Below are 27,527 nucleotides of genomic sequence, written 5' to 3'. Positions count from 1 at the left end.
ACATACATACATACATACATACATACATACATACATACATACATACATACACACATACATACATACATACATACATACATACATACATACATACATACATACATGCATACATACATACATACATACATACACACATACACACATACACACACATACTTGCACATACAAACACAAACACATGCATACATACATGCATACTTACATACATACATACATACATACACACATACACATACACAAAGACATACACATACATACGTACACACATACACATACACAAAGACACACACACACATACATTACATACATACATACATACATGCATTCATACATACATACACACACACAAACACACACATACATACATACGTACATACACACACACACACACACACACACACACACATACACACACACACATACATACATACATACATACACACACGGACACACACACACACACATAAATTCTAAACTATGTATGATAATTGGGGAGTAAGAGACAGGACGACCGTTGCTACTCTCCCGTATACTAGAACTAAGTAAATACAGCTATGTAAACACACACACATACGCACAGACACACAAACACACCCACACACACACACACACACACACACACACACACACACACACACATACACACACACACACACACACATACATACACACACACACACACACACACGTACACATGCACACACGCATGCCCACACGACCTACGAGCTCTGAGCTCTCTTCCAGGAGGAAATAGCTGTCGATCACGAGTCCAACACGTGATCCAAAGACCAAGTGAATACACACACACATACACGTACACATACATACACACGTGCACAGACACACATGCGCGCACACACACACACATACACACACAAATACGCACACACACACACACACACACACACACACACACACACACACACACACACACACACACACACACGCACACACGACTCGATGGCGCAGTGGTAGCGTTCACGGCCACCACTACAGCGGTCCGGGTTCGAATCCCGCCCAGGGTTGAAATAATTTCAGTATCGCTGCGCTGCGAGTCGTTACTCCAACTCTCGTGGGCAGGGAGTTGTGTGTGTGTGCGTGTAACGTTACAGCATTACCAGTAGATCGTTCATATATGGGCTCCGAGCTCTCTTTCGGGAGAAAAAAATAGCTGTCGATCACGAGTCCAACACGTGATCAAAGACCACGGTGAATCACACAGACACGCGCGCGCGCGCGACACAAAGTCATGACCATAAGCTAATAAGGACCAAATGTGTGAGAAATCAATCTTTTTTTTTAACTTACGAGTAGATGCATTAACTCATGGAATAACCCAAGAGATGCTATAGTATAAGTTGAAACCATATATGAATTTAATAATACGAGGTGTAATGACTGTTTTATTTTAAATCTGCATTTTTTTATCTATAAAATAGTTCAGCTTCTCTCCCCTTGCTTGTCGGCGTCGTTGAGGGCACTACAGGCGCATTTGATAAAGATGATCTCATTGGCTGTCGCACCAAATTCAAATTACCTATTACATAAATATGCATGGGTCTACATTTTTTCTATTATCTAACATATGACTGTGATTTCACGTAATTCTCTTTGTATTTTTTAATCCATGGAAATGATGGAGTATACTGGTATGTTTATAAATATTTTGCGAAAAGGAATATCGGCTAATCAAATATGACAAGGATAACAAGTATAGATGAATTTATGACTGGCTAGTTCTGCCTATCTGTATTACATTAAGTACAGTATATTTTATCATTAATGGATATCATTAATAATGAAAAATATCTAAAATGATGAATTTTAATTAACTTATTTCATACCCGAAGTATCTAAGCTTTTATTCACAAATATACCAGGCTATTTCAGTCATCTCTTGTAAACCCAGGTAACGGCTAAAAGTGAATCAGTTTCGCTTGTAACAAAGTAAAACTCGCGTGGGACACGCAAATCTGCGGGCTTGAATCGAAACAATTCACTTAGTATACACAATATTGTATCAAAACGAAATGCATTTTTTATGTCATCAATAATACTTTACATTTTAAAAGTTGATTATACAAATACAGAGCCGCGCGTTCGGATTTATCGTGTGTTGCTTAACTTTGAAAAAATATCATACCTCTGGCAGCTTTTGTTTATAGATGGCAGACACATAAAGGTTATATTCCTCTGGTCTCCAGTATTCAGCAGGAGATGGCTAAAAATAGATCTGATGATTTATAACTTGGGGCTTTCCTGGTTCAGAGACGGTGGAATCCATTTGATTTGCAAATTTCTACCATGGCTGACCGTTAAACAACTTAGAATCTTTTATCCGAGGGAGAAAAATGGCTATGAAATCAAATAACTTCTCTCAGTGAAAATAGGAGAAAGAAAAAAACGCACAGGCACTCCAAACCATTTTGTATTGATCACTGGCGACCTTGGAAATAACCTTTGAGATCTCTGGTTGAAAAAGATGGAGAGAAACATGGAATCGTAATGGCAATAGCGGAAGTATTAAAAGTTATGCTGACTTTTCCTCTGTCATTTGTGATTTCTGAATCCGAGTGTTGTACTTGACCCCCCGAGGTGACGCCCGGGCGGGCCGGCCGACGCAAGGGGACCATCAACAACTTCTGCTAGACTACACGACGCGACGGAGAAAGTGGATAAGGCTTGTGTCAACAAGATATCTTCCCGGGCGAAATTGTTTCTTCATGTCTGCTCCACACGCGAACAAACACGGTCATTTGCATCTCTCCCTTCCCTGGACATTAAAAACATTTTGTTGAACCTTCTTCCACTCTGACAAACAGCATTTTCACCTGTACTGCTTCTTACACACATGTACAGTAGCCTACCTCCTTTGACCAGAAAAGTTCGCCTTTGTTTCATTTTTCTCTGCCATTGATTATTAAACTGGATGATCATCATATTCATGTATTTTGTTCTGAACGAACAACATTTGAGCTGTATCAGACCCATAGTTTATGAAGTCGAGTTTTATATACATTTTCATTGTTAAAACCCGAATTTGGCTGGCTTAATTAAACATACCCAGAGGGTTTAAAATTACAATCCTCTTGTCTACATTCAACAGGGCTTTAAGCTAATTTTGTATTTCATGATTTTCACTGCCAGGCAACGAGTACTGGTTTCCACTTGCACAATTGCAGAGAGAGAGAGAGAGAGAGAGAGAGAGAGAGAGAGAGAGAGAGAGAGAGAGAGAGAGAGAGAGAGAGAGAGAGAGAGAGAGAGAGCCCTTGACATTTTACTGGGAACTGGGGAATTTATCTAAGAATTTGATAAAATTATTATCATATAATTGTACATATTGTTTGGCTACCTTCTTATTAAAGGAAAAAAACTCTTGATATATAGACAGATAGACATTATTGTTTGAATTACTGCAATACCTCTGTGATCTAACTGTTGTAGGTGTAATCTTCAGCATGGGACCAATGCAGTATATCACAAAAAATCTGGACTGTTTGTATATAACATCTTGACATGGTTGACATAGCGATTGCATTTGTGTCTGCAAGGTCATTTCGTCCGAAATTTATGGAATTTTTCCATTATGGTAAATAGCCAGGCCAAAATGTTCTTAATAAAGAACGTAGTATTCACACTAATGTTGAATCACGGACCTCCTGCCAGCATGCGCAAGTCAGCTATGGCAACTTGCCAAGTTGTGGTCGTCGTCTTTCGTCTTTTGCACATGTCCCAGGTCAGAAAACCTGCAGACGATGAAAGATGTTCAAATTTTGTAGCCGTTGTTTATGATGAAATTGCCACAACTTAGTGGGAGGCTGTTTAGAGGGCTTGAAGAAACACATCACAGAGAAGTGAATTTGAGAGATCAAATAAACACGTTCTGTCAAACATTTGGATACGCATTTTCAAGAAAGTGTCATAATGTTCCTAGAAAGTATCGCTTTAGGACTGCCATTGTAGAGTTTATTTCTTTAGATAGTTCTTTAAATATTATTTCCCCCCAAACATTCTGAAATGAAAGAGGTCCGAGTCAAGGTTCCTGTTCCCAACGCTACATTGGCAGCGATGACTTTGAGATGACCTGCAGCACTGAAATGCTTTCCATGGATGTGATATATTTACTGATACAGCAAGTACCATGCTCATTCAGGCTATAAATCCATTTTCACCTGACAGAGTTTGTAGTACCGTCCATTTCATAGATCATGAAATATAAAGTGAGCCTTTAGATTAGTTTTGGAATGGGCGCGCATGAGATCAATATGTTCGACCACGCCCACAAAGTTCAACAGATGATAGGCAGACGTAAGAAAATGGCGCCATGTTCATGAATATTATGTAACGCTACAGAACTGTGCGTATTTTTGATAATTTACAATGATATTGGGAGCAGAAACCCACATATAGTTCTTCCTACTAACCATTATTTCTTCCGTCCGTGTGTGTACGACAGTTTAATAATTGTTGACGCAACGAATCTTAAACGTAAGTTGAAAATTTTCGTACGTAATGTTTTGATGGTGAAGGAACTGATCCTGGTGAACTATTTCGGAAAAAAAATGTAGGTATTTGTTGATTATCGTGCTTGGTGCTTATTATGGTATCAAAAGAACATTTGGGCAATAAATTGATCCATGCTTGGTAACCACCACCTTCATAAATTTGTAATGCTTAAGGTAATAAGGCACCGGTAGCTGTCCAAACGAAAACGAGATGGCAGCTGACAGATGCCTCTTTAACCATGAAGTTGAACAATTCACATGTTTACGCCATCACTTTTAGTAGAAGTTTGCAGTTCTTTTGGAAGCATGTTAATGTACATCTTTTCTCTGCCCTGTACAATATGCGTTTTAAAGAGAGCGATAACACCCATTGTGCATGCCTCACCAGGGCAAGTAGGGACGGCCTGGAAGGTGAAATTAGACATTTCATAAATTGAAATACCTTGAATTATAGTTGTGTTTAATTCAACTCAGGTTTATCTACCCAACATTTATTCCACCCAGATGTAAGGCTTGCAGTCCAGTAATGGAGTGTTAGTTGTATTAGAGCAAGAAGAAATATAGGTGGTTTTAATTAATGTTAAATGTGATTAATGTCCCTTTCTTACAGCCCGTATTTACTGAGGGCAGTACCAGATATACATATTTTTTTGTACAATATGCCAACCAAGCCCAAATGATTCTGACTTTAGTACCCAACAATGAAAAAAAGTGAAAATGTGTGTCATAGATTATCATAAATAGTGGATAACAGTAAAAGCTTTTAGTACTCAGCTAATGAAAGTAATGATATTTTTTTCTTAATGGCAACCATGCTAATAGTATAGTTATTGTCAAATGTTTGTGTTCATGCAAAGTTTGGGTTAAATCAGATGATCCTGGTGAATTATGTCCCCCTTGGCAAGTCCTGTATATCAGAATTGGTGAAGTAAGCATATATAGATTGTAGGATTGTTGGTTAGTATTCAAGCATTTTCCCAAAATTGTATACTTTGCACCTTGTTTTAGATGGCATTTCCTTTGAAATAAAATGAATGAAAAGAGGATCTCTGGGTTTGCTGTTGTAATTGCTATGTGTGCAAGTAAGTGATAAAAATTTTGTGAAAGGAAATTTGGACCACATATAATAGTCAGGGGTGTCAATTGACTATTATAAGGGTTGCTCGTCTATATAGGTTGAAAATTGAATTTAAATAGATTGTTCCATAGTACTGTAACTAAGTGAGGAAATCAGTGTTTTATAATCTATTAATAAACCCCACAATTCACCTGTTATAAACATGACAGTGATTGTATGGGTGCTTGGGAAAATGCTAGAATATTAGCCAGTGATTTTGAGGATTATGTAGTCTCTATGAAATGGATGTATGTGTTAATAAGAAATCATCTTGAATGTTGTAAATGTGTTGGTTTCAGTTCATGACAACCTTTGTTGTCTCCATAATTTATATTTAGAATACAGCGGCAAACCAAAGTTTAGCAAGTCTTTATGTAATGCTTCATCCATTGGATTTGAATAGGATCAAATCATATTGTGTAACTTCTTTGTGACAGTACAAAAAATAATGACGACAGTGATAGCTGTTTTATTTATATACATGTTTTAGGAGTTTACTGAAGAGTGTGACTTTCTTGTTTTATGTCTATCTTAAGGTTGTATGCTTAAATGAAATTTGTAGTAAGGGCACAGGACCATGTGCTTTGCCAGCTAACTTTATTCTTAGAGAAAATGTTATTGTCATTTGTGATGTGTTACATCAGATCCCATATTTTATTTCAGCATACACCAGTTAAACTTGCTTCTCATGTACCTATAATCGTTAAAAGACTAAGACTTGTTTATGTTATGTGCATGCCTGGAGGGTTTTAACTACAGCACAGTTGTTGATGAATATCCATATTCAGACAGTTGACAGTATTTTGTTAAGTCTGTGGGCTTTAATGTGATTTAAGCAGATATAGCTGTCATTTTTGCCAGACATTACACATGTAGGAGACTGTAACAAAGCAGTAAAATAGAATTTCCATCAGAGCACAGATACCCAATACCATATGTCTTATATCATGTGTGATTATATAAAAATGATTTACTGGGCATGCACTGAATATCATTTGGGGAAGTAACTTTTTGTCATTTCTAACCCAATAAGTGGTAAGTGTCAAAAAGTAGATTATGCAACAATTGACACTCAGGATGTACTTTACTTAATCTCAAATCAAGCTGAAATTTATTCACCCATTAATGCTTCACGCCAGGTAAATTTTGCTTTCGATATTCATTGTGTAGATCAGTAAGGAATGGCAAAAATCATAATGTATTGCACCAGTAATGTTGGATAGAAGCAAGGGTAGTAAATATTATCAAATCCTCTGGTCATTTTGAAAGGAGCATGAAATATAGTTATTGTAAATAAATCAATCTTATGTGTTTCCAAAGGAGCTTGAAATATTCAACAAAGCATATTTGAATGTTGAAAACATAGGTAGAGTAAACACCCTAACATTTAGTCTGAAAAAATGTTCCTGACAAAAAAATTGGGATATGATTATGCAAACTTTTACCTCATTGAGTCAGTGATCATGATTCCTCAAATTAGAAAATGTATTTGCAACAATGTCAGTTAACAAAAATGTCAAAATGGAACATTTTCTAGGCAGTAATGACAGCTAAAACATGATGTAATAGAATTGTATTTTATGAAAGCAACTCTCCAGAATTGTAGAAAACATGTACTAAAGGTATGCAGCATATTGGATGAAATAAGTAATGTTAAAAACAACACAAAACATGTCAAAATCTGGGACTGCAGACATAAAAAAAAAAAAAATAAATACATATCCTCTGTGACCCAGTGGGCTGAAGACCATGAATTTAATTTTTCCACCTCCAAATCAGTTACCATTTACTTCTAGAGATGACACTTATAAAGACATTCCAGTACATCTAGGCAACACTATCCTCCTGATCTTTAAACGGGCTCAGTCTCTTGATGTGATCTTTATAAGAACCAAGTGCCATTTGACATCATCAAATGAGTCTCATTTGTTGTCTTTCCCCGACCATGACTATCTATACTGACTTCAGATCTCTCCTTCCCTTTACTTGAGTCTTCATTGTTGAACTATGTTATTCTCACTGCCTTCTCCTTATCTGTAATTCCCTCTGTATTCTCATCCTTCATAATCATCTCTGACACATGCAGCACCCTTGAAGCTCTGTCCACTATCCAATCTTGCTACCCAGTGATTGACATAACCCAATCATGGATCATCCAAATTTCCTTGTGCTTAAAATCTATGTCCTTATGCTGGATTCTATCTCACACTGACATCCCAGACAATGAATAAACTGACAAACACCGTCAATCCCTTGCAAAGATTCTCTCCTACTACCAGCAGCAGACTTCTACTCCAACTTGTCCACACTAAAAGCACGTGACAATGATGTTGAAAGGAAGACCCAATAAATAACTTACAAATGATTACAAAGGCAGAGCATGCAGACAAGAGACCTTTTGGTCCATAACTACATCAGATGCATTTGGAGACTTATCAAACCACGTGTATACTTATGGGCTTTCTTCCACCATTGTAATCTGTGCTTTGAGACAACATTGATATACTTAAGCATGGGAGATTCTCATCTCACATATAACTAATAATGCCCCCTTTTTCAACCTGCCCTCGTGTTGCTCTCTGTACTGTATTACACATTTTAAGTGAATATCTACGTACTCAACTCCTCACAACAACATCCTACTTTCTTGCTTCCCCCCCCTCAAACAACGATGCCATTACATCTCATTTAAGGATAATTAACACCAATGCCCCTGTCTCTTCTTCCCACTTTCCCTCAGCTTCCATTATAGTACATGTTTCCTGAAAATAAACATGAAACAGAAAAGCAGCACAAGAATTGCATCATCCCGGTTCAGTATTATCCATGTGACTAACCCAGATATGCCAAGAATAGCATTTTGGCTAAGAGCATGACTGTCAACACTTGCCAGCTGTAAAATGTTTTCTCATTGGTTGGTGGATTGGACACACTGGTTTTATGGTTTTAGAGTCACTCATAGAGTTTAAGGGGTAGAAGACGAGTACATTTGTCCTTATATCTTGAAGAAAAGCTAATGCATTTTCCTTGAAACAATGAGAATTGTGGTAAAAGGAAGCATTGTCAACACTGTCTCACCTGTAACAGAAAATGGTGATACATCATAGACTGGGCCCTGCTCCTCAGCACCATATGGTACCATCATAATAATGATAATATATACTTGTTTCTTGAAGTTTCACCGTCCAGAAATCCAGTCTTGAAGTGGTCATTAATTGTTCTTGGGTTGTTTTCTGTTGTATGCTGCATTAATGTGGATTCAGTATCATTGGCTGGTAGGAGGAGGAAGAAGGGAACAATTGTTTATTGTCAGCTCTCCTTGTGTAAAAAAAGGGGAAAGAAAGGCCCAGCCTTTTGGTGCTGCATGTATGGACTATTGACTGTATATTTTTGCAGTCAAGTCTTTTTAGGGACCTTAGTGACATCCCTACAGACCTGGTCACTCAGCATTCTTTTATGACTTGAGACTAGTCTTTGCTAAAAAATGAATGCTAATGACTTTATAACTTCCACTTCTCTGTTTTGCTAACCTAATTAAATATCTCTTTTACCACCTCTACAACTTGATTTCTTTAGGGCAAAGCTGTCTCCAAGGATAGAAACATCAGTTATGCTGATAAGAATTTAACCATCATTGTTGTCATTGTCATTCCCCTACCCTCACTCTATCCTAATTTTACACATATGTTTCTCAATCATCATTGTTACAAAGATTACAAAGGAGGAGCATGCCAACAGGAGACCTTTTGGTCCATAACTAGGTCGGATAATAAGCAAGGAGTTGGGAGTTGGTGTTATCTTTGAACTCAAGATTGTTTGTTTGGCTCTGCCTTTGTTATTGTCATTGTTTTTATCTTCATTAATGTTTTTTGTTAGATTGTTTCCTTTTTTGGGGTTCTTTTGGTGAATCATGAGCACAGTCCTTATATTGTTTTGATTGTAACTCTTGAGATGTGTCTACTGCTATTAGCAAGGTACATGAAAAATGGCACCATTTTGTTTGTATCACAGCGAGACAAATTGAACAAATTGAGATGTATTTACAAGGTTGTAGTGTACAGGAAGGGAGCTATGCTCATGGGGTCATGTCTCATAATCTCCAATTTTCACAACTTATTTTAAATTCATGTGTGGTTCCAGCTTGTGTTATATCACCTATGCTGTCCTAGGAATTTATGTCTATAGTAAACCCTTGATATAATGGATGATATAGGGACGGGTCTGTCGTTATATCTGAAGATCCATTATATCCAATGGAAATACCGGACACATCCGTTATATCCTGAAGTTTGTCCAGTATTAGAAATTACAGTAAACCCTTGAGATAGTGGATAATATGGGAACAGGGGTCTGTCATTATATCCGAAGATCCGTTATAACCAAGGATATCTCGCTATAACGGATGAAAATCTGTTAAAGTGAGGGTTTGTCCGGTCATATTTTTTGTCTATTATATCTGATACCTGGTATATTGAGATCCATTATATCGAGGGTTTACTGTATATGGAAAATGCCTTGTCTCATCTCTCAGACAAGTCTTGTTTTCACCTAGTGACCTCTCAATGCCCTCTTATCGAAGATTGAGAGATTTTCTATGTCACCTGTGTCTACCCCCTCTAAACACTGCAACCAGGTCCCGTCTTTTCTGGTGAACTTTTAATGTTGGTAGTCTCTTTGTATGACCTACCTGCAGGGCTGGGAATCGTATTAGTTGCTGCTCTTTGTATTCTCTTGATTTCGCTTGTATCTTTCACTGTATGCTCCAGTCTTGGGCACATGAGGGTCTCTGATTTTTTCATCATCTGTTTATCCATGTAATGAAAGGCCACCTTTATATATTTCAGCAGACTATACATCTCCGCTATAGTCTTACTGATATGTTTATTAAGTGACAGATTATCCTGTATCCACACTCCCAGATCTTTCTCCTTATCTACCTTTGTAATTTATCCATTTCTCATTGAATAATTAATTATAATTATGGTCCCATTATGTTAGTACCCATTTCCCATTTCCAGTACTTTACGTTTTCTAACATTGAGGGACCAGTGACAGGTACCTGCCTGTGGTGGTCTTGCAAGATGGACGGAGGGGCTGCCCTTTTTCAAAACCCATCAACCTCCTTATTCCGTCAGGAGGTAGCCCTGAGGGGTTGATGCTTTGTCTCCAGACTGAGACCAGGATCTCTGTCAACTTCAACTGGATTTCTTACACCTTTTTGTACAAGAAGAGCTGATAGCTGGCAACTTCTCCCCTCCTCATACTGCCTACAACAAATGACATAGAAACTGATCCACACTGACCTGAGTACCAGAGCTGGGGATGTTACAGCCAGACAGGTAGTGTGTTACGGAAAAATCTGCATATACATACTGCGTAATGTGTATATACATATACATGTATGCAGTAACATGTACTGTTCTAAGGAAATTAAAATCAATAACACATTGATGGAAATGCACCCCATATTTTTTGGTAACACACTACCTGTCTGGCAGTAACGCACCCAGCTCTGCTGAGGACCACTATCAGTTGCTGTGAGGCTGCTGGTTCTGCATGTGGTGAAACTTGAGACAACAGTTATTACTATTTTAGGAGTGAAATTAATTTTCCACTCTTGTCTCTAGGCATTTGTGGTGTCTAAATGTTTTTGCAACACCCTACAGTCCTCCTCGTTTCTTACTTAGAAGGTATGACACACATGATCTGGATCTGAAACAAAGTCGATAGTCCCTCAAAATGTTCATCTCTTCAAGCTGTTTCATCCACTGGATTTGATGATTCATGTAATTTCACTATCATGTTGGTCAGGGACACTGGTCAATAATTTTGTGACAACCCTTACTTCTTTCTTAATGGATTGGTACTATGATTGCCTGTTCCAATCCTGTGGCTCTACTACTACTTTTAGAAAGCACACTGTGAATCGTGTCTCTGGTTGCTCACTGCATTCTTTCAGTATCCAGTTTGGGATTCCCTTAGTCCCTGAGGATTTCCTCACATCCGCTGATTCCAGGAATGTTAACACTTCCTTTGCTTCAACGTTTTATCGTTGAACCCACTATTTATACTCACATTTCTTTGCTCTACAAAAACACTCTCCTAATGAAAACATTGGAAACTTTCATTATTTTGGCTTGAGCTAATATTTCCTAAAAAAAAAAAATTCTCATCCACTGGTAGCTTGAAGGTTCCTTCCCTGTGCCTTAATTTCACCAGGGATGAACCTAAATAACTGTTTTTGTTCATCCTTGCATTTATCAGCGATATCCTTTTCAAAGTTTCTTTCAACCTCTCCTCAGGTTCTGGTTTAATAATTTCTTGTGATTTTTTATTCTTCCTTTGCTCTTATGGGTCCTATAACCCTTTCTTTATCCCAAACTGTGCTTCTGTCTCCTGTAGCTCTCTCAGTCTTGTTCCTCAGTCCATTCAGTTTAATGCAGTTCAGTGTAAACAAACCCAACAAATCATGAATCATGGTGCCAATTAAATTTGTAAATGAGGTCAAAGTACATGTCTAATGGAAGTAGTGGATTTTGTCCATATAAATGGTGCTCATGTTATGTTGGGATGACTGCAGTGTCTGTATTTATCCAGATTGTGGTCAAGGCAGCTTGCTTCAGTTATCTTCATGATCGTGATAGGAGATCATAGTTGTGGTAATTGTGATGTCAGTACTCATGATAGTATGGTTTTCCTGCCTTGCTGTCATTGATGATTTATATTTTATCTTTTAGATAATTTCACTGTGTTGACATCCTGAGTCATGTGTATGGGAACCCTTTAACCTGTAGATATATGTTTTGATAAACATCATGTAATTTTTCCTTTTGTATGTAGTTTTATGATTTGTGTCTTAGTAGAATAAGAAACACCAAGTTTTTTATTATTATTATAAGTGAATGAATAGTCCATACACTGTATGCTGAGAATATTATTCTATGTAGTTATTTTACATTAGATGATTATATTTAAAAAAAATTGTTACATAGTGTAGAGGAATTGCTGATTTATAATTTTTCATATTTTACCCCTTCCTTCTTAGTCCCCTTGTTTGAAGGAGTCTTTACGATGTTTTGAAGGAGACTAAGATGCATTTGCCCCTTTTATGATTCTCAGAAGAGACGTTAAGACTTGAGGCTCCTCGCCAGTTGAAATGGGTGTTCGTGGCTTACAGACTTTTCTTGAGTCCCATTGTGGGGCTGCCTGCTATAGTGTCAATATGGGCAAGGTAGGTTGTCTTGAAATATGGCTACCTGTAGATCAGTTCTGTTGCTGTGTTTAGTCATTTGTTGTAGGGGTTTAGGATGTTCTCCTGAGGAGAAAGTATTGATCTGTCAATGTTAGAACTTTCAGCAATGAATAGTATTTACTGTAGCCTAGATGTTGCTGAGCTCTTTGTGGTGGAGAAGATTCGTAGTGGTGATAAAGGTATTAACTGGTAGTCATGTTTCTTGCATTTTGTTAGCATTAACAGGCTGCTTCATAGTTCACTGTTGTTCTCTTACCCAAGATTTGCTTATGGATTATATATTCTAAATAGATAAGCACAGGCTCATACATGCTGCATCTCTAATCTTGTTGTTTAGAAGAGCATTATTTGATTTATTGCACTTATAGCACCAGCTCTCAGGCAGCCTGTTTTGACATTTCAGCACATTTGCTAAGGCATGCTTATATTTTTTAAGTACTTTCTATTATATATTTTCTTCATATAGAATGTGTTGTTACCATAAGGTTGAAATATAGGTCACATAAATGCGAAAGAGTAGCATGACACAGCATTTTTCGTTGGGTACAGGTGGCGGAAGAATACCACAAACGAACGGGCAAGGATCCTATCATTATCGTGGATGGCATGTCATGCCTCCGCAAGTTGTATGGCAAACTCAATTGGATCTGTGGGGGTCAGTGGAAAGGATACATTGACCACATCAGACACTTCATTAAAAGCTTGGAGGCACACGGAATCAAACTTATCTTTTTCTATGATGGAAATACTCAGGTACGTAGATGGATTTATTTTTGGTTTCATTTTCTTTGTGTCTAAATCAAAATTGAAATAAAATTTAATTGAACTGCACCAATGTTTTTGTGTTTTAATATCTACTCATATCTTATATCACCTCTTTGATGATGTATTGTTTTTATACCTGAAGTCCCGCAAAAGAGATACATGGGTACACAGAAGACTGGAGAACCTGAAGGATATTACTACTATTTTTAATATAATAAAGCATAACAAAGAATTGGAACATGGTAAACAGTTTTTTCTGCCCACCGGCCTAGCTGCCTTCACTCCTCTTACGATAAAGGTCAGTGTCAGAGGATGATATTGGTAGTTAGATTGGCTTCATGGACGGAATGTCATTATTATTTTTTTTTTTTTTTTTTTTTTTTTTCCAAAGAGAGGAAAACTACTGTGAATTATGAGATGATGTTTCTCAGATATGTTATATTCAGAATTTAAAGTTGCTTTATTTCTAACAAAACTCAATACATTATTGTTAAGTGTTCCCTTTCTCCCCTCAATTATATTGTCTTTCATTTTTCATCTCTCCTCCTTCCCCTTTCCTTTTTCCTAATTTATCTCGCTTGCTTCTTTTTTTCTCTCCTGTCAAACATATGCCTATTTGATTCACCTCACCAGCTTGTAACTTGTTTAAATTTGTGTTTTTGATATATTATACTAAATTGAAAAAAGAAAAAGAAATAAAAATAATTCTTTCCCTAAAGGGAGAGCATTTCCCCATAAGCTTTGCTTCACACTCTCCCTTTTCAACAATTTATTTTGTAGAATTTTGTATACAGGTAAACGTCGACTTACGATGGCATTAGGTTTCGATAGAGCCATCGTAAGACGATTTCATAAGTCGATCCCCAATTTGTGTATCGCTGTTCCATGGTCACTGAATATAGCCTATTAAACATGTACAGTAGTTTATTTAATTATTTTTATCCTTTTTACCATATTCAAACACTATAATATGTATTTTCAGTACGGAACTTAAATCTCGCGGGCAGCAGCCAATGCCAGCCGTACGACGTGACGTAATAATACTCGCATCATAAAATATAGTCACCCCTTATATCGATCGTTCTCTCTTTCACCCGCGAATTTTGAAAACCACAGAGAATGGGATTTAGGGCACATTTGAGAGAATGTAAAAACACAGGGGCGACTACAATAAATATAATCAAGACGCCGATATGGCAGCGTCGCGAATCCACTTGCTCCTCATGACGCCTACGTGTGCGGCACCGTATGGAAGGGGTTAAATTATCATATCGTCAGCGTCATCGTAAAGTCGAACAATCGTAAGTCGCGGCCATCGTAAGTCGACGTTTACCTGTATATGTATATATAAATTTTGTTTTCTTTTGTTGAATAAACTCTTGAACTGAACTGATATTCAGGAGGTGCTTGGTTGTGAAGTATACATCTGCCTGGACGAGTGCGACACGGAAGTTGCCGAATTTGCAAAGCGGAAAGGTGCAATGGGGATCCTTGGCCAAGATTCAGACTATTTAATATATAATACAGCCCATTATTATTTTTCAATTAATCACCTGAATATTGAGACCTTGGATACTATGGTCTATGACCGAGCTGCACTAGCAAGAGTTCTTCATATTGGAATTGACCAGTTACCTCTTTTATCATGTTTAATTGGTAAGTACATCTTTTATTTATTTTATTTTATTTATTTATTATTCCCCCTTGTAAGGGGGAAAAAGCCTTGGTATATGTATGTATGTATGTATTTTATTTATTTATGTATTTAATTATGAAGTTCACTGGCTGAGCGGGTTAGGGTGTCGTTACTTGTGGCGAAGGTCGAGGTGAGGGCGGTTCGAATCCTGTCACCAGCGAAGTTGAACCAAGGGCATGGTTCATTAAATTCCACACTACAAAGCCTTCTGTGAGGGGCACCGTCCTAGCCTCCCGATAGGGGGAAGTGTGTGACATTAAACCATATCATTTATTTATTTATTTATTTTTTACCCTTCTTATGTACTGTATCTTACTGCATTGCTTCTGGCCCAGGGCAGTGGGTGGAAGACACAGATGACATTTCATCCACTAGGAGCTAAGATGAGAGGGAGGCAGGGGTTGGATGGGAGTGGAAGGAGTGGGAGTGGGAGTGGGTGCTTGCCTTATGATTTTGCTACTTCTTTTATAAGGGAGAGGAAGACCTCGGTAAATAAGTAGATAGATTTTATTTATTTATTCTGCTTACCACACCACATTGGATAGCAACAGTCTTTATACAAACTATTTCAGGTACTGAATAACATAGATCAATGTTACTCCCAAACGGATGACAAGCTGAAAAACGAAATTGGAATAAAAAAGGGCATTACACCAGAATTTAAAATGGGGGAACACACCTTAGATCTAAATACAATGGTATGACTAGACTGGTTAAAAAGAACACGTGCACAGCAAAATGTAACTACGAAATTAAGGTTGCTGGACAAGCAAGATCCAGCCCTAAGGGCTTCTTTCATCTCTACAGAGCAAAAAATATGGAAGGGATAGGCCTGATTTAAAATGACGAAGATGTCATGATAGATTTGGAGAAAAAAATGAGCAAGGGCATTAGTGCCAGGAATAGAGGTAATAGAGCATTAGGTTTCATTGCTGGGACCATTACAAATATAGTGCAGAGGTAGTTATCAAACTCTATCAGGCATTAGTTAGACCCATCCTTGACTATGTGGTACAGTTTTGGACTCCATCATATAGACTGGATATCAGTTCACTAGAATTAGTACAAAGGATAATGACCAAAATGATACATGGGCACAAAAATTTACTGTATGAGGACAGCTTAGGCGCATTAATTTACACACTCTGGAAAGATGCAGAATGCGAGGTGATCTAATAGAGGTGTTCAAGTGGATCAAGGGCTTTAACAATGGGAAGCAAACAAGGTCATCATATGAAGACAACAGGGTAGAACTCGTATTAATGGATTTAGATTGAACAAATTTAGATTTAAGAAGGAAATAGGCAAGAATTGGTTTACTAATAGGGTGGTCGACGAATGTGATAGATTTAGTAACCATGTAGCGAGTGCAGAAGCTATTGGTTGTTTTAAGAAAAGGTTAGACAACATGATGGATGGAGATGATAGGTGGTAATGGATATGGAACTGCCTAGTGTAGGCCTTATGGTCTCTTGTAGTCTCCTTCATTCTTATGTTCTTTTAGGATTGGAGACTAATCTCCATTCAAAAAAGAATATTTTTACTTTTTAATTTTTTATCAACCTTCCATTCTGCTACCCTCCTTTACCAGTTCTATGAATCCATCTTTTTAATGTGATGTTGTTCCTAAGGATGTACATACATTTACCAAAGGCTTTTTCCCCTCTTACATGGGAGGTACCCAAAAGACAAAGGCATAGAAACCACTCACACCCATTCCATCCCCCTACATACTCCATTCCCCTCCACCCTCTTCCCTCCCTCTCATCTTGGCACCTCCTGGATGATGGGTCATCACTGCATCCTGTCCACTGCCCTGGGTCTGAAGCATTGTTGCAAGACACAGCACTATATATACCTAAGGATGTAAAGGCTGGTTTTTGCCAGTGAAATACCTATATGAATACTAATAACAGAAATGAGGGTTGCCCTGCCTTTTCATCTTTTATACCATCAATTAGTACTTGTCAGCAAAATTTCAGGTAGAAATATTTTATTTAATTTTTTAAGGTACATTTAGAGTGGGTGGGCGATGGTGGATGAGGAAGTACAGGTACTCCTCATTTAACGACGACAATTGGGACCAGCGCGCCATCGTTAACCGAATTGGTCGTTAAGCGAAAGTGTATACATATACGTACATGTACTGTATGTACAATGTCCAGCAATACATGTATCTTTATTTTTGTGTATTTTCCCTCTTTTATACAGTACATTAAAGCTTTATTTACTGTTTATTTACGGTGGTTAGGTTCTTAAAATTACCGTATATGACCAAATCCGCGTATGCTGACATTCCATATTGAATACCGGGGTATTTTTTTTAGTTTCGACCATGGGCGCAATATAGCAATAGAAAATTAATTATTAATTTTGTAAATTAAAATGTATCAACGTAATATGCAATTTTGTGGGCGGAAATGAAAGTAAAATATACCTTGCTACAAGAAAATATGCTAATGAACGAAGTCGGTAGCATAGGATCGGGACGCCATCTTGTCGTCTGCCAACGTCTCTCACGACGACGAGCCGGATGACATTTAATTTGCAGGTAATGATTTATTAAACACAGGTTAGGTTAGTTTAGTTTAGGTTAGACGAATTAATTTATCGTCCTTTCATTTCTTCGACATCAGCATCTATCATAACAAACATGGTGTACCATTCGTCCGACATGACTTCGTTACTTACGAAATCTGTTTTAGCATTTTTTTTTTTCATTTCCGCTCACAAAATTGCATATTACGTTGATACATTATAATTTACAAAATTAACAATTAATTTTCTATTGTTATATTGCGCCCATGGTCGAAACTAAAAATTTACCACTACCGGTATACACTGTACCCCAGGTAGTTTTTGCAGCTTGCAGGATGGTAATGTAGACCTAAGCTTCAGAACACTTTACCTCACAGCTAATATCCACCGTACAAGTTCATTTATAACATCATACAAATTTGCCTCAGCAGTAAGGGGAAGATGGGCAGAATATTTTAGGGAGTTGCTAAATGTGAAGGAGGATAGGGAAGGAAAGATAGCTGCAGTGGGAAATGCGAAGAAAATGAGAGTGATGAGTGAGGAGAATGGAGGAGAAATAAGGAAGGATGAGGTGAAGGCAGTTGTTAAGATGATGAAAGCAGGTAAGGCGCCTGGTCTGGATGGATGCCATGCAGAATGTCTGAAAAAGGGAGGTTCAGTGATGGTGGACTGGTTGGTGAGGTTATTTAATGTTTGCTGGAGAGAGGGTAGAGTACCGGAGGACTGGAGAAGTGCCTGTATAGTTCCTCTTTACAAGGGAAAAGGGGACAAGTGTGAATGTAGTAGTTTCAGAGGGATTAGCCTGTTAAGTGTAGTAGGGAAGGCTTATGGGAGGATCTTGATTGAGAGGATTAGGAGAGGAACAGAAGGAGTAATTGGTGAGGAACAGTGTGGATTTAGGACAGGTAGAGGTTGTGTAGATCATATCTTTGTGGTAAGACAGATATGTGAGAAAGCTATAGGAAAGGGGAAGGATGTTTTTTGGGCTTTTATGGATCTGGAAAAGGCTTATGATAGGGTAGACAGAAAGGCACTGTGGGAGGTTATGCAGATTTATGGGATAGGAGGAAAGCTTTTGGGAGCTGTCAAGAGTTTTTATGAGAGTAGTAGAGCTTGTGTCAGGATTAGAAATGGAGAGAGTGAGTGGTTTGAAGTAAAGGTGGGACTTCGTCAAGGATGCGTTATGTTGCCCTGGCTGTTCAACTTATACATGGATGGGGTGGTGCGAGAGGTGAATGCTAGGGTAGTGGGTCAGGGATTGGAGATGGTTAAAGAAAATGGAGAAAAGTGGGAGGTGAGCCAGCTGTTGTTTGCGGACGACACTGCGCTTGTGGCAGGGTCGGAGGAGGGATTGAGGAAGCTGGTGGCAGAGTTTGGGAGAGTATGTGATAGAAGAAAGCTAAAGATAAATGTGGGTAAAAGTAAGGTGATGAGATGTACAAGGGGTGAAAGTGGCAGTAGACTGGAAGTGAACATTAAGGGAGAGCGACTGGAGGAAGTGGATAGTTTTAGATACTTGGGTGCAAGTGTAGCAGGAAAAGGTGGAGGTAGAATGTAGATTGAGAGAAGCGAGTAAATGCCTTGGTGGATTAAAGAGTGTAATGAGGAATAGACATTTAGGAATGGATGCGAAGAGGAGACTGTATGAAGGAGTGATTGTGCCAACATCACTGTATGGGGCAGAAACGTGGAACATAAGAGAAGAAGAGAGAAGGAGTTTGAATGTGTTTGAGATGAGGTGTCTGAGAAGTATGGTGGGGGTTACTAGGCTAGATAGAGTGAGAAATGAGGAGGTGAGGAGGAGAACAGGGGTGAAAAAGGATTTGGGAGATAGGGTTGATGAAAGAATATTAGGATGGTTTGGACACATGGAAAGAATGAGTGAAGAAAGACTAGTAAAAGAGGTATGGAAGGCAGATGTGGAGGGAGTGAACATGAGGGGACGTCCTAGGATGAGGTGGATGGATGGGGTGAAGGGGGCTTTGGGGAAGAGGGGAATGTCTGTTGAGGAAGGGAGGGAGAGGACAGAAGACAGAGGTGAGTGGAGAATGGTTGTATATGGATGATGTGATTGCATGAGGAGGAATGGGCGGGGGTGGGGTGGGGTGGGGGGTAGTATGTGTGAGTAAATTTTGACGCAGCCCGAAGGGATTTCTCCCCGTCCTCTCCTTATATGCAAGGGGGGACGGAGAGGGGGGGTCGCCGATTAAATGAAGCGGCCTTGCTGTGGATGTGCTGTGTCTTGCAACACTGCTTCTGACCCAGGGCGGTGGGCAAGGTGCAGGGATGACCCGTCATCCAGGAGGTGCTCAGATGAGAGGGAGGGTGGGAGGGGTGTGGAGTGTATTTAGGGATGAAATGGGTGGGAGTGTTTTTATGCCTTTCCCTTTTTGGCTACCTCCCTTGAAAGGGGGAAAAAGCCTTGGTATATGTATGTATGTAACTTAATTATCGTACACGACGTCGTAACTTCGGGAGATTTACGTTAAACGACGTCATAAAGCCCGTCGTTACTCCGAGTTGTTGTTAACCGAGTAGGTCGTTAAACGAGGAGTACCTGTATGTATGAGAAAAAATTTGACGCAACCCGAAGGGATTTCTCCCCGTCTTCTCCTTTCCTGCATGAGGGGACGGAGAGGGGGGGGTCGCCGAATTTATGAAACGGCCTTGCTATGGATGTGCTGTGTCTTGCAACACTGCTTCTGACCCAGGGCGGTGGACAGGATGCAGGGATGACCCGTCATCCAGAAGGTGCCGAGATAGGAGGGAGGGAGGAGGGTGGACATACATACATACATATACCAAGGCTTTTTCCCCCTTACAAGGGAGGTAGCCAAAAAGGAAAAGGCATAAAATCATTCCCACCCATTCCATCCCTGAATACACTCCACACCCATTCTATCCCTGAATACACTCCACACCCCTCCACCCTCCCTCTTATCTTAGCACCTCCTGGATGACGGGTCATCCCTGCACCTTGTCCACTGCCCTGGGTCAGAAGCAGTGTCGCAAGACACAGCAAGGCCGCTTCATTAAATCGGCGACCCCCCCCCCCCTCTCTGTCCCCCCATGCATAAAAGGAGAAGACGGGGAGAAATCCCTTCGGGCTGCGTCAAATTTTGCTCACACATACTACCTCACCCCCCATCCCCCCACCCATTCCACCTCATGCATCACAACTTCATCCATATACAACCATTCTCCATTCACCCCTGTCTTCTGTCCTCTCCCGTCCTTCCTCAGCAGACATTCCCCTCTTCCCCAAAGCCCCCTTCACCCCATCCATCCACCTCGTCCTAGGACGTCCCCTCATGTTCACTCCCTCCACATCTGCCTTCCATACCTCTTTTACTAGTCTTTCTTCACTCATTCTTTCCATGTGTCCATATGGAATATATGGGAAATGAAATGGGTGGGAGTGATTTCTATGCCTTTTTCTTTTTGGCTACCCCCTGTGCAATGGGGAAAAAGCCTTTGGTATATGAAAAAAAAAAATGACATTTAGACTGATCTGTTTTTAAGTAGGTTCTTATTTTGCCTTTTGGTGTATCCTTAGATGTGATAGTCTGTGTAGGAAAGCATGAAAGGGACACATGTAAGGAGGGTGGAAAGGGTAACAGAGTTCCTTTTCAATGGCTAGCCACTTCACTTGGATCAGATAAGGAAGAAAAATGTAGGATACCACTACTTTATTTTCCTGTACAAGTTTGATTTTGAAGTGCTCATAGTGTGTTATATATTTACAGGCAATGATGTAATTCCTCAAGAGCGACTGCAGTTGTTTCACAAATACGTGATGAAAGATGCCCACAGCCATCACCATCATCGCAGTCATCACAATCGTCCCCCACCAGAAATACTTATTCCTAAAATGGGCGGGTTTATAAACAGCCAACCCCCGATGGATCAGCTGATGCACCAACTTCCTCAACTAGCTAAGTGAGAGACGTATTTTGGTGTAATAAGATATTAGAAATTTCTTATTCTCAATATTCGTAGTAAATGCTGATGAGAGTGTATATCAGCATTTCTCAACCTTTTTTTTACCCTTGCGTAAAGTTTAAAATAAATTGCATATCTCAAGGAACCCCCGCGCAAAAAATAAAACACATATACCATATCTTTCTCATTTTATTTTCATCATAATAATAGGTTAGATAGGATGATATCTATATTACATTACTGCAATAACCTTTTGCAGAACCTTAGGGTTCTGCAGAACCCTGGTCGAGAAATGCTGATGTATATAATCCATCCCCAGTGGCATAGATTTTGTTTTTGGTTGATACTTGGTGGTACTTATTCTGCTGATGCTCCTCTGCATCTCAGCATGTAGTGGAATGGAAGGAGGTTTCTTCAAGGTTAATGTGGACGAAAGTGATACTGGGAAGGGAGATGTATTAATGTAATATTATTTACCAAATTGTAGTGTACAGAAAAAGGAGCAGTACTTGTTGGGTCTCGTCACCTATTCTCTAATTGTTTTGTTCTACGTATCCCCAAATTCATGTACTGCTCCGACTTAATCTATATCCTTGATTTCCAGTTATCATATTTAGATTTGAATTCATGTATTATTTGAGCTTGGTCTGTATCACTTTCTATGCTACTCCAAGTATTTATGCACCTATATGGGACACTATATTTCTTCGCATTCTTTAGACATATGGTCTTTCTTAATTTGCTTCCATGACCTCTTAACCTCTTCACTCCGGGGCACATCACACGTCTGGCAGCATAAGCTGCCCGACGTGCGATGTTGCGTCATAATAATCGCATTATAAAAAATAAAGTCAGTGCTCAATCGTTTGTTCTCTTTCACCCGTGAATTTTGATAACCATAGAAAATATGATGAAGCCAGTTTAGAGAGAATGGAGGTTACGTAGGTACGACTACAATAAATTTAATGAAGACGCCGATGTCGGCATCATCGCGTACCCACTTGCTCCTCATGACGCTTACGTAGGCGTCACCGTTTGGAAGTGGTTAAAGCCCTCCCATTTTCAATTAGGAGATTTCCTTTGTTAATGCATTCTATACTTTATAGTGACCTGAATAGTGTAATCATGTCACCTTTTTCTCTTTGATCTTTCAAAGTTGGCAGACCCACTGCTTTTAGTCTACCCTCGTATAGTTTATCTGCCTGGCTGGGGACCTATTTGGTTGCTGCCCTTTGTATTCTCTCGATCTTGCTTCTATCCTTCACTCTGTGTGGGAACCATATTACTGACATATTCCAGTCTTAGACAGATCAGGGTTTCGATGAGTTTTTCCATCATCTCTTCATCCATATAGTGAAATACCACTGACCTTCTGCAGTAGTCCATGTCTTTCCCATAATCTTGATGATGTGTCTGTCAGGTGACAGGTTGTCTTTTATTTACACTCCCAAATCTTTCTCCTCATTTGCTTTTATAATGGGTTCACTTTCCAAGGAGCAGTTTAAGGATGGTCTTTTGCCACTGCTTCCCATTTCCAGTACTTTGCATTTTTTTTTTCTTACTAAACTTCATTTCCCATTTTTGTCTCCATGCAAAAATAGTGTCTCAATCTTTTTTCAATAGTTTATTGTCCTCATTTTTTACTCTTCTTTTGATTTTTATGTGGGTCTTTGAGAATGCATATGGGCCTGGTAGTGAGAAGAGTGTAGAGGAAAGGGAGGCTTTTTTTTTATAGATTTAAATGAGTGCATAGATGTGCTGTGTCTTGCTGCATTGCCTCTGACCCAGGATGATGAGTGAGATGCAGGGATGACTTGTCATCCAGGAGGAGCCAAGAAGGGAGAGGTGGTGGATGGAAGTAGAACTGGTGAGGATGAAATGGAAGGGAGTGGAATTATGCCCTTTGATTTTGGCTACCTCCCTTGTATGTATGTATGTATTATTAATAAATTAGCCTCCCCCTTATAATGGGAATTAAGTAGATGTGTTCTCTTGCTTATTTCAGGGCAGTGTTTAGGGATGAAAACATGGCCTCAATGCTTAACGAAGGCATCAACATGTACAAGTTAAACTTGGATGGGCCAAACAGATTCCTCAATCTTCCAGAAGAAGAACAAGTAAGAAATTGTAGTTGTCATTGCAGAAATAGTTGCCCAATATTTTTGTGAACACATGAGTTACTTCTTAAGATGTTACGAAAGCATTGTAGAACAATGCTTTGTAGTTATAATGCTTTGATTTTATTTTTCATATTTGATGCTCAGCTTCCAGTTGAAGGGCATGTATAGGCCTCAAATCTAAGTCCAGTGCAGTTGAGGCAGAAGACTTGCTTTGAAAGATAATTTGTTCATTGGTATTATTGGTGTCTTGCAACACTGTTTCTGACCCAAGGCAGTGGACAAAATGCAGGGATGACCCATCATCCAGGAAGTGCCAAGATAAGAGGGAGGGAAGAGGGTGGAGGGTGAATGGAGTGTGATAGGGATGGAATGGGTGGGAATGGTTTTTGTGTCTTCGTTTTTTTGGTTACCTCTCTTATAAGGGGTGAAAAAGCCTTTGGTATGTATGTGTATGTATTATTGGTGATCAGGCTTCTTTCACAAGTATCAACTTTTTGCCATGCACCGTCCATGGCATGGTGTTGTACTCGCAAATAACCATGGGTGTCTGTGGATGCTTTCAAATGTGGTCATGGTTGTGACATCTGTAAGCGTCTATAGACACCCATGGTTAACAGAGAACACAACATTGTGTCTTGGATGGTGCATAGTAAAAAGTTGATGCATGTAAAGCGAGCCTTAACCACTTCAGTACAATGAGGTGCGAGTAGGTACACGTGGATGCCGGCATTGGCGTCTTGATTATATATATATATATATATATATATATATATATATATATATATTATTTCTTTTGTAATTGTACACGAGTTACCTCCAGATTCTGTGAATTGGTTTGATCACGTTTTCTATGTTTATTATTGCTCAGAGTAAAAGAGAATGAGTAATAATGCAGATAGTGTGATGTAAATTACATATGGCAGCCAAAGCTGTGTGCGAGAATTTGAGTTGTACTGAAGTGGTTAAGAGACCAACAAAGAGTACCATGGTAATGGAGGTCTTGTAAAATGGATGTTGGAAAGAATTGACTCATCGATACCCATCTTCAAAACCTATCATCACACTCACCTATCAGGAGGTACAGAGACACTTGGTCTTAGGAATGGACCCTGGATCTCTTGTCAGATTTGTTCACACCATATATATCCTTAGGTTCATGAAGGGGAGTATATTATACAAATAGTAGTTCAATTTTTCATCACCAGATCAAAGCTGTAGTAAGTTTTATCACTGTAGATCATTGAGATGTGTACATTTTATGGACAGGCCCACAGTTTTATGGAAAGAGCACAAATTCGTCACATCAAAGCACATTTAGGACGTCACCTTTACACCATTCTTCGTGGCGAACCTTACGAGTCCTCCACCACGCTGGAAGATTACTCATCTGTTTTACCTTCTGGAGCACTAGTGTATAGACCCCTGCGGGCACGTGTATACTGCATATTGCAAAAATCAGCCAAAGGTATCTATATTGTCAGCGTCTGGTTTCTGTGAAGATTCCTGTCTTTTAGTTGTAAATGTAAATGAGTATTCCTATAGTTATGATATGATATGGTTTAACGTCACAAACTACCCCCTGTCGGAAGGCTAGGACAGTGTCTCTCACAGAGGACTTTGTTGTAAATTTAAAGAAATAGCTTAAAGAATGACATGACATTTTTAAACATTTAGATTAATCTGTTGTTACAGGAGGCTTACAACGTGTGGCTGAGTGGTGCATGTACTCTGGGAATGCCATGAAGGCACCAGATATGGTGGAACCAGAGCCTCTACCAGGTTAGGACATTTAACACTTTCATTTGTAACTTCTGTGTCCTCCAACTAAGAGTTCCAGGTAGCACTATCTAGAAAGCCAGTGACAGACACCAAGTAGAGACATAGATCTCTTTGACTAAGATCCTAGTCCCAGTCTGGGAAATATCGGTGGTATTCTTATATTCTCAAATATCGGTGGTATTCTTAAAAGTATGTATGTATGTATTCTTAAAAAAAATTCTTTCCTTATATAAATCCTTGGAAGGGAAAGATTTATATGAGGAAAGATTTTTTTAAGAATGCCACCATAAGAATCTTAGGATGATATTCATAGAAAAAAAAATCCTTTTATAAATCTTTCCCTTCCAAGAATTTATATAAGAGTTACTTAAGGAAAGAATTTTTTTTTAAGAATACCACAGTAAGTTCTGGCCAAAGGGCTATAATCTGAGTTGGAAAGGGAAAGATGGATGCCATTCTGTATTGTCTCAGCCGCTGATATATCACATTACATTTTAATGTTCATTGCAGCAGTTTTGCAGATGCTGCATCAGCTATTTAAGTGTCTGGGATATGTGTAGAGTAGATGTAAGCTCTTACTCAGCTTGGCAGCCACCCACTAATAAGGGATAAAGGGTGTTTTGGTATATGTATACATGTGTCTTTTCATTTGATATCCCAATACACTAAACCCTCGCTATACCGGATATCAGATATAACTGACAAAAAATCTGACTGGACAAACCCTTTCTATAACGGGTTTTCATCCGTTATAATGAGGGATCCTCGATTATAACGGATCTTTGGATATAACGACAGACCCGTCCCCATATTGTCTGTTATATCGAGGGTTTACTGTGATTTCTAATCCTACTAATTTCTAATACTGGACAAACTTCGGGATATAATGGATCTGTCCGTTATTTCCGTCATATATAATGGATCCTCAGTTATAACGGATTTTCGGATATAACGATAGACCCCTGTCCCCATGTCAACTGTTATATCAAAGGTTTCCTATATGCCCATCCACAATATCTACCATTTGCTGTTCACAGAGGGCACTCCGTCCTTAGAAGAATTATGGAATGGAACGGATGAGTTGAAGTGGAGCACCTTCCTTGACTGTATTCATCCAGACCTGAAGAAGACCAATATCAGAACCATGCCCCTGCATCTAGTGTTCCCTGCTGCAATTCTCTATTACATGCAGGTATGCTCTTGGAAGACCTTAGTTGATTTTAATAAATGTTTCTTTTGATATTATTTTGTCAGCAGCTGGAAGAGGAAACAGTTGTTGTTTTTGCTGTCATTCCTACTGTTTGGCCAAGTGGTCCCATCAAAGGATTACAAAGGAGGAGCATGCCAGCAGGAGACCTTTTGGTCCATAACTAGGTCGGATGCAGAAAAAAAATTATAATAATGATAAATAAATAAAAGAAAAATAAATCAATTTTAATAATATAATAATGAATAAGATAAATAAATGCATAGGTATAGTTGAATAACAAACATACAGGTAAATAGTAAATAATAATAAATTGACAGATAACTAAATAAATGAAAATCTAGCAAATAATAATAAACAAACAATGATAAACAAATAAGTTCCAGCAAATAACTGATTCCCATCCTCAGGGAGATGGGAATCAGTTATTATTGTAGGCGACACTATCCATGTAGCTGTTTTTGAAGAAAGACTGAAGCAGATAATGATTGAGTTTGGAAGGCTATGTGAGAGAAGGAAGATGCTATTGAATGTGGGCAAAGTAAGATGAGATGTACAAGGAATGATGGTGGTAGGAGGTTGAAGGGTGAGAAGCTGGAAGGGGAG

General features: G+C 38.9%; 1 protein-coding gene across 4 annotated transcripts in view; it reads left to right on the top strand.

Moving 5' to 3' along the window:
• Positions 1–4,495: 4,495 nt before the first annotated feature.
• LOC143040680 (constitutive coactivator of peroxisome proliferator-activated receptor gamma-like) overlaps positions 4,496–27,527 on the top strand; it is a 53,355-nt gene continuing 30,323 nt past the window's right edge. For all 4 annotated transcript variants that reach the window (XR_012967739.1, XR_012967738.1, XM_076211952.1 and 1 more), the window contains exons 1-10: positions 4,496–4,564; positions 12,742–12,853; positions 13,424–13,627; positions 13,782–13,937; positions 15,040–15,295; positions 21,620–21,812; positions 23,821–23,932; positions 25,202–25,400; positions 25,628–25,714; positions 26,752–26,906. Coding sequence is in view for 2 of the 4 variants with exons in the window: in XM_076211952.1 (XP_076068067.1) it covers positions 12,779–12,853; positions 13,424–13,627; positions 13,782–13,937; positions 15,040–15,295; positions 21,620–21,812; positions 23,821–23,932; positions 25,202–25,400; positions 25,628–25,714; positions 26,752–26,906 (1,437 nt within the window). In the remaining 2 variants the exon portion in view is untranslated. The remainder of the gene's footprint in view (positions 4,565–12,741; positions 12,854–13,423; positions 13,628–13,781; positions 13,938–15,039; positions 15,296–21,619; positions 21,813–23,820; positions 23,933–25,201; positions 25,401–25,627; positions 25,715–26,751; positions 26,907–27,527) is intronic.

This window comes from Oratosquilla oratoria, chromosome 29 (genome assembly GCF_046742065.1).
Source record: "Oratosquilla oratoria isolate Oo_2021 chromosome 29, ASM4674206v1, whole genome shotgun sequence".
NCBI classification, from domain to species: domain Eukaryota; kingdom Metazoa; phylum Arthropoda; class Malacostraca; order Stomatopoda; family Squillidae; genus Oratosquilla; species Oratosquilla oratoria.
The sequence above is the reverse complement of the archived record's forward strand: the minus strand, read 5'-3'. Positions and strand labels throughout refer to the sequence as shown.